Source organism: Theobroma umbraticum, unplaced genomic scaffold (assembly GCF_002168275.2).
Source record: "Theobroma umbraticum cultivar Fairchild unplaced genomic scaffold, ASM216827v3 scaffold_20.0, whole genome shotgun sequence".
Lineage (NCBI taxonomy): Eukaryota > Viridiplantae > Streptophyta > Magnoliopsida > Malvales > Malvaceae > Theobroma > Theobroma umbraticum.
Window position 1 is genome coordinate 4,516,586 of NW_018397266.1, and position 8,534 is coordinate 4,525,119.

An 8,534-nucleotide genomic window follows, 5' to 3' on the forward strand; every position below is an offset into this window, starting at 1 on the left:
TGGATTCTCTTGAGCCATTGTTCGTGCTTATGGGTAACTGTTAGGGATCAAATTGAAATCGGCCCTTTAGTTGCCTGTGTTCAATTTAAATAGTATCAGTTGCATATGTCTAGTTGGAGAAAGGTGTGGGTCCTACCTTATTGGCATTAGTGGCTTACTAATCTGGGAATGGTATTCTCTCTCTTGTGCTATTGCCCATATGTCATGCTTTGTGGTCATATACCTATTCCAGAAGTTATAAGAAATAGATGATCAGAGATGCAAAAGCAGAAGAGTAAACAAGCTGTTATTGAGCCATTAAGGATGCTTATGTCACCATTGTTTGCAACAATGTAGCAAGTATTTTGAGCATGAAAGCTGTTCATATGAGGCGTAAGCTAAGGGTAGATGAAAATTCTATTGTAAATGATTTCTTTGATTGAAGTCGCGTATTTCCATCATGATAAATGCATTAAGGCATAAGGATCATTTTTCTTTAGATCTATGTGTTGAGAGCATCACTTTTTGCTGCACAACTGGGATTCAATAATGACTCAACATTTTTTTTAGATGGGGAAGAGGTTGGAAAATTTGTGCCCCATTCTGCATATCACAGATAATTAGTTTTCTTTATTAGGTTTATTATTAACATGATTCTTCAATTAAGATTGTCTGCAATGGCCAGATTTAAACAGGCTTAGGTTGCCCTGCCTCTTGCAGCACATTGCATCGAAGATGCCTGCGATACTTTTATCAGGCTTGCTTAGGATTTGTTTGGGGAGATCAATAGATTAATTGACTTATGCTACTTGCCTATAAGAGAATTCTCAGCCTTTCTTCTGTTATAAACTGAGTATTTGTTGTATAATACGGTAATGGTTATGGCCTTGTGTAGTCTTCTAACGTTGTCTGAAAGGCAGTTAATGGCCTAAAATGAGTGGTTTCGTGGTCACATATTGAGAATGAGAAATTTGATGTTCGTTTATATTACTTATAAATCATTTTATTTCTAGATTTTTACACAGCCATATGTTTTTCCCTGCTTGTTATCTTGAACTTTAAGAGAGAGAGAGAGAATCCCACCACAGATGGATACTAAAACTGATGGTGAAATGACCGTACAAGGTCTCTTTTCATTGTTCTGTTATTGTTCTGTTATTGTTCCAAAGAGAAATTTTGGAGAATCCCGTCACATCTCACGATGGGTACTAAAATTTGTTGGTGAAATGGCAGTGCAACATCTCTCTTCATTGTTCTACATTGCCCTCGCTGAATTCTGTGTGTCCTCCCCACTTCTTTATCCTGTCTTCAGCAATGGAAGCCTGCACACAGCATCAAATTTGGCATGGATTAGTGCTTTACCAGTTCTAGTTTTAAACTTGGCACAGAGTACATCGCTCAGTGGAATTCCAAAATGCTTTTAGAAGATTGGTACTTAAAGAAATCCAATTCCATTTTTGGGGTTGAGAGAAATATATGAATTGGGCGAAACTAAAAAAGATTCGATAATCAGCAATAAGATAATTCACGAATCATCCCTTCAAATTCAATCTATGGAGTGGACAAATTATTCATTAACAGAAAAAAAAATAAAGGATCTGACTAAGAGAACAAACACAATCAAAAATCAACTAGAAGAAATTATAAAAGACAAGAAAAACGAATTTCTAACTCAAGAAATAAATATTAGTTCTAACAAAATAAGTTATCAGGATAAAATATTAGAATCATCAAAAAAAAAATTGCAAATATTATTGTAATTTTGTTGTTTATTTTTCTTACAAAAAAACTTGGAAAGAAAAAAAGTACAAAATTAAAAATTAAAAGAACAAATTATAGCTCAATGGAATTTGAATGTTACCTCTTTGTTCCAATTGGTTTTATAAATCATCCCAAAAAGGACACAAGTCTGCACAGCTGTGCCTGATATCATTCCACACCAAATTCCCTGAAAATATATTGGATACCAACCATTGCATTTACTTTACCATAAAGCCTTAAATCGACATAGAATAGGTTAGACAAGGGAAGAAAATTACCTTAACACCCATGTCGAATTTGAAACCCAATATGAGACCCAGAGGAACCCCAAAGATATAGTAACACCCAATGTTTACATAAGCAACGAAAGCTTGCCATCCAGCTCCGACGGCCACCCCTGCCCCATCCATCCCCATAAATTAATATGCCAAATTCCAATTTGTTTTCTCTACAAGAAAAAAGGAATAATAATGGCTATATTTCAAACCTGAGAGAACGGGTTGAACATTGTTAAGCGTAATGCAAAAGGCCAACAATGGCGTTAGGTCTTTGACAACTTGTTTGACTTGTGTATTCGTTGAAAATAAGTCTGGGTATTTGTCCCGAAAGATAATCAGAATGGCCGCGATGCCCAGACCGATCATAAACGAAGATATCACAGCCACTACCAATGCAAGTTTTGCTTTCCTCGGATGTCGTGCCCCCAGTTCATTTGACACTCTCACACTGTAAAAGTTTTACGCTGATAAGAAACACTTTGACCTAAACTGTTTCAATTGATTCTTGATATCTCTGGTTTCTGGAGTGTTCAGGTCGTACCTACCTTACAGCTACATTCATCCCCAGAGCAACCATGGTCGTCCAACCCAGAATGTTACAGCTGCAAATTTGGCAGCTTTGTAAGGAGAAAGGCAGGAAGAAAGAATTAAAATATAATGGATAAGGAAACGATTTTGCTCTTGTTTCTAATGCATTATAATTATTCAAGACCAAAAAAAAAAAAATGGAGCTCCGACTTTGATTAGAAATTACAGAAAATTAGTATTGACCAAAGGTTTCATGAACGAGAGCCCATTTACCTTATGAACTGAAATTCTTTTACGTACCATTAAATATAAAATCAAAAAAGTTTTGTTTCCGCATATATGGAGGAGATAATAAAGGTTCTTCAATCATGCCCAAAGGCCAATACGTATCTTTCGAAACGAGAGAGAAAGAGGGGACTATATTTTATTATTAACGCTAATCACTTGCGTCATTTTCCACCATTAAAAGAGTAAATTATTGTTGAATAATTTATAGAAAATCAGTGAAGTAAAGCTCACCATATGGACAAGGCATCTACAGAAACTTCTGCATTCTTTAAATATCCGGCAAAGAGTATTAGTGCCATAAAATACCATACTTCCAGGCTGCACAAGATGTTAACACAAAATGGAACATATCAAAACATAGATTAAGAATGTCCTAATGTGAATAAAGATTAACAAAATGCCTTGTACATGTATCAAAGAAGTAGTAAGACACAGTTAGATGGAACTACCATGTGCATATAATTTCATTATACGCTTAAAATTAAGCAGCACCAGCAGCAGTAGTAGTAATGATCTAACCATTAGGATGCGTATAGGTGGAATGCAATGTGGATATTATATATATATATAAATTTTGGTTATATACGTATAGGCATAGTGAGGGGAAGAGACTAAGATGTAATTCCGCCGCCCTAAGGTTGGTGGCTCGTCGTGACCACTAGGGCCTAGCCGGGCCAAAGCCCAAAACCATGTAAGTTATGAGAAAATTAATTAAAATAGTGCCAAATACCAATTCTTCAAGAACTACATAATAAGGAATAATATATATATATTTATTTATATTTATAATATGGATGTGGAGTATAATACGCCCAGAGAAGTAGTTTACCGAGAAGTGAGAACAATAGTTGAAAATTGAAAAAGTGTGTTACAGTAGCACAAATTCTCATTTTCTCACCAGAGCATGACGGCTGAAGCCAGAGACAACCTAACAAATCCCCACAAGTTTTGAAAAGCCTTCCATGAAAATCCGGTCCATGCGCGCCCACATGTCCCACTAATAATATACGAGAACTGAGCCGCAACTATGAAAATCCACGACGCATTTAACACCACGGCTGCACCTACCAGCCCCCACCCCAGTCTTAACATCAAGAGCCAGCTGAAAACCGTGTGCAAAACCAAGGCCGCAGCTGCAATCACGGCCATGACCATGATCTTGCTCTGTGACTGCAGAAACTTGGCGATGGGGAAATTCATGGCATAAGCGAATAACTGTGGTATCATCCATATTGCAAAAGTCCCAGCTGCCTTTGATATTTCCTCAGTCTGGCCTATCAGCTTCAAAATTTGTTCCGCGAATATGTACAAAAAGAGAAGGACCAAAGCTGTTGAGTTAAGGATGATCCATGATCTTTGCATGTAAACCCCTAGCATGTCAATCTGCCCTGCTCCAAACGCTTGACCGCATAAGGTTTCAAGCGCGCTTCCCATACCAAGCTGATTATGTTAAAGCAGTAAATATCATCAACTAAGTTGTTATATGTATCTATAATCAGAAACAATTAAACATGAAAGTCAAATTACAAATATATATATATATATATATGACTTTGTTATGGATGTACTAATATGATATATATACCATAACACCGAAGGAGAAACCGGCGATGACTGAGTTTTCAACGGAGACTGCTGCGAGGGCAAGAGTCCCAACGTGGCCGGCGAAGACTTGAGTGATGGCACCGAGGGAGTAGTTGCAGATGGAGGTGAACATGCAGCGGCCAGCTAGGTACCATAGCTTCTTGGATTCGGCAAAGCATTCTCTGAAGAAGTGGCAGACGCCGGCGATCGGAGGTATGTCTTGGGAGCCGGCGATGAAGGTTGAGGAGGTGTTATCTGCTTTTGGTTGTGGCTGTATATGCTCTTCTTGGGTGGGGGAGAGTAGCGGCTCTATTGCTTCTGCCATTTGGGAGAGAGAGAGAAGGAATTGGTTTAGCGTAATAAGTAGTTAGGCGACGTTTGGTATACATGTGTTTAATTAAATTATATTAAAATATTTATTTTAAAATAAATCAAAACAATGCTAATTACAATTTAATTATATTAAAACAAATGAATGTAACCTGATTATTTTAAAAACTAATGCAATATCGCGTACTTTGCAATTTTTATCATTTTCAAAACAATTTAAAAATTAAAAATATTTTTAAATTTTAAAAAAAATCCATAAATTTTGAAAAACATAAAAATAAGTTTTAATTATTACAAATTCTAAAATTTTTTATAAAACTAAAAATAATTTTTAATTATTAAAAAATTCTAGAGCTATAAAAATTAGAATTAATTTATATTTTTAAGAAATTATAAAAGATAAGAAACTATATAAAATAAAAAGTATATTTAAGATTTTTGAAAAAATAGAAAATAGTCTTTTATTCTCATAATTTTTAAAATTATAAAATTATTTCCTTTCTGTAATTTTTAATAAACATTTAAAAATAAAAAAATATTTCTCTTTTACTTTCAATTTTTTTCAAAAAGTCTCTTTTGTTTTTTTATTTTTTTCTAAAAAGAATTATTTTCATTTTTAATGTTTTAGGAATATTTCAAAATAATAATAATAACAATATTTAAAAATTTCAAAATTGCTAACAAATAAAAAGTTATTTTTTAATTAATATTAACATGAATTTACTCGATGCTTGGATATTTGTTGAAAATTTTATTTAAAAGATGATATCATATAAAAGTTTACAATGAAAAAAATATAAGTATATTAAACTTGTGTTTAAAAAAAGAGCTTAATGGTTGTCTTAAACAGAAAGAGATCATGGGGAGATAGAGGTCTTTATGTTAAATGGTTAAAAGCGAGATATAAGAATACAAAATTCTTCCATGGTAGCGCCTCTGAAACAAGAAAGAAGAATACAATATGGGCTCTAAATAGGATAATGATGAATGGGTGAACTCAAATGCCAAAGTGTAAAGAGAAATGGAAGATTTTTTTTTTGAATATTTTTACCTCATCTAATCTACAAATGATAAAAGAAATCTTAACCTTTGTGCAACCAAAATTCAATGATGATATGATAGCAATTTTGGATGTTGAGATTAGTTTTGATGAGGTGAAGTGTGCTATGTTCTAGATGAACCCAATAAAAGCTCTAGGTCCCGATGGCTTCCCTACTTTGTTTTACCAGAAATATTGGGATGAATTGGGTAATTGCATACATCGATTGGTGATTGATTTTTTACATTGAAGATTGGACAATTCACATATTAATCATACTCATATAGTGCTTGTTACGAAGATAAATAATTGGAAAAGGGTAAGTCATTTTCGACCTATTAGTTTAAGTAATGTGCTTTATATAATTGCATATAAAGTTTTGACTAATAGGTTGAAAACAATTATAGTTTTGTGTTGTTGATTTCTCACGCAAGTGCATGTATCGTCAATAAGTAATATAGAAAAAAGTAGAATCCGTTTCTACGGAGAATTGAATTAATCCTTACTTGCTAACTATTGAAATTAACACACTTTAATCTTATCCAAACAATTAATTTAAAATTATTAAAATAAAAATTAAAACTAATAAATTGAAACTAAAATTAAATAGTAAATTTGTTTTATAAAACTCACTTGGCTACTATACCTAAGATTATGATTTCCCTCAATACTTCATTTGAATATTGTCTCTCTTTTTTAACTTAGTTTAATAGATTAAGTTATTAACCTAGAGTCCTAAATTATTTACAAGTTTTTGTCAAGTTTTTTATAAAAATATCTCTCTCAATTAACTTAGTATATGTCTATACAAATCAAATTGGAGAAAGATTTATTAAGCTTGTGTTCTAATCCAGGCTATTTATGGCTTATAGGTATATATCTACCCTATATGCAAATCAAACCACCTAATCAATTAAGTGCATTTGATCATACGCTATTTTACTAAAAGTCTACCTAAATTTCTTTTGTCAAGGTTTAACTTAGGTTTCCAATTCAATCTAATTGGTGACCAATCAACTAGAATCATTAAGAACAGAATAGAATAAACAACTTAAAATCATCAAATACAAGCAAAAGAGAGATAAATAATTTAGACTACGTATTGATTTGAATTATAAACTTAGATAAATAATTTAGCTCTCCAACAAGTCACATTATCAAATAAAGTTTAAACATTAAAACCTAACCCAAGAAAATAAAAGAACAACAAAAAGATTAAAAAAACTCAAGAGTTGCAATCTTGATCTCTAAATCTTCTAGAATCCTTCGATTTCTTCTCAGATTCAATGAGATTTGTTCAATGATTTTGTAGCTTGAATCCTAGCTCTAAATCTTATGTTTTGTGTTTGATTGATTCGTTTAAAAGTGCTCTTCAAAGATTTTTTTTATAAGGCTTAAAGATGTAACCAAAATAGAAGTCTAAACCCACTTAAATTTTAAGTTCTACGTTGGTCAAGAAAGAAGTGTATTTGAACAAGGAAATCTTCATTAGATCATGTGTTGCTACTATGAAAAGGTTTTTGACCACCTTTCAGACCGAACTAGGTAAAATAGTGAACATGAAAGCTGTAGCTTTTTCTCTTAATTTTCCAATGACCTAAGAATCACTTCATTTGGAGTTTTGTAAAAAGAGTTATGGTCGAAATACTGAGACATGCAGTCAAAGTCTGTAACTTTTAAATTCTCTCCTATGCCCATTAAAAGTCCTTCAATTAAAAGTGTTTCTTATTAAACACCTACAAAAGTATAAATAAATCAATAATAACTTATCTTAGGCATATTAACACCAATTTAAGCACAAATTTAACTAAGATTAGATTGACCCACCTAATTAATTAACTTAAAATAATTAGATAAAACTTATTAATTAATATGAATTACTATAAGAACTAAGCTAAATTATAATCAAAATTAAGTCCAAATAACTCTATATCATAGAGTTATCACACCCTCTAACTTAAGATTTTATTAGTCATCGAGAAAACCATAGAAAAGAAACTAATGAAAATCAATTTAAGTAGTGAAAACAAAATAGATAAAGCAACTATTAGAGATAAAGTGCACCAGCTTAATGATCTTCTGTAATTTTCTCAAAAGTATATCTATCAACTTCTAACGTAAGAAAAAATGTAGGCATAATTTAAATTTATGTTTCAATTCCAATGCAAGCATATTCTCGAATGGATTTCCATGTAAGTGTGTAAAATCTTTTATCAAGAATATCATGATATTTGGATTAGTTTATGCCAATCAAAATTTCAAATTAGTACTAAAATTTCATAGGTTTATTTTTTATCTCTTTCTCCATTACTGTAGACTAATATAAAGCTAGGAAATAATAGGACTTTATAAAGCTTGTAATGTATGGCTAGAGTCAAAGTAGGATAAAGGATATAATGTGGTTCAAATCACCTAAACACATTATTATTCAAAGACTTATATAGAGCTCTATTTTCCTTCTCCACATACACCTTTTCTTCCACACTTCTGAACTTTTCTTTTTATCTCAACACTTTATTGTACTTTTTCTTGTCTTTTTTTTTTGGTTTTTCAATTTCACAATTTTACACTTCCAAACTTATTTTTCTTTGTATTGTAAGTAGTGGATTGATTTTCAATATTTTGAATTTTTTTTAGCAACTCCACCTTTCTACCTTTTTCAACATTTAGCTTAATCTATTTTTGCTGAAACAATATAAATGCTTAAGAATGAGGGTTGCAAAATTAGAAATTTTATTTTAAGGTTA

The 8,534-nt window shown here is 32.0% G+C and overlaps 1 protein-coding gene across 1 annotated transcript; it reads right to left on the bottom strand.

Annotated features, from left to right (window-relative positions):
- Positions 1 to 569: 569 nt before the first annotated feature.
- LOC110423120 (protein DETOXIFICATION 29-like) lies at positions 570 to 4,739 on the bottom strand. The gene is made up of 8 exons (XM_021437257.2): positions 4,420 to 4,739; positions 3,733 to 4,274; positions 3,066 to 3,152; positions 2,564 to 2,620; positions 2,228 to 2,466; positions 2,019 to 2,137; positions 1,841 to 1,927; positions 570 to 1,301 (listed from the first exon to the last, which is right to left on the bottom strand). Exons 1-8 carry the CDS (start codon positions 4,549 to 4,551, stop codon positions 1,227 to 1,229), a joined length of 1,338 nt encoding a protein of 445 aa, XP_021292932.2. The 5' UTR covers positions 4,552 to 4,739; the 3' UTR covers positions 570 to 1,226.
- Between the last annotated feature and the right edge of the window lie 3,795 nt (positions 4,740 to 8,534).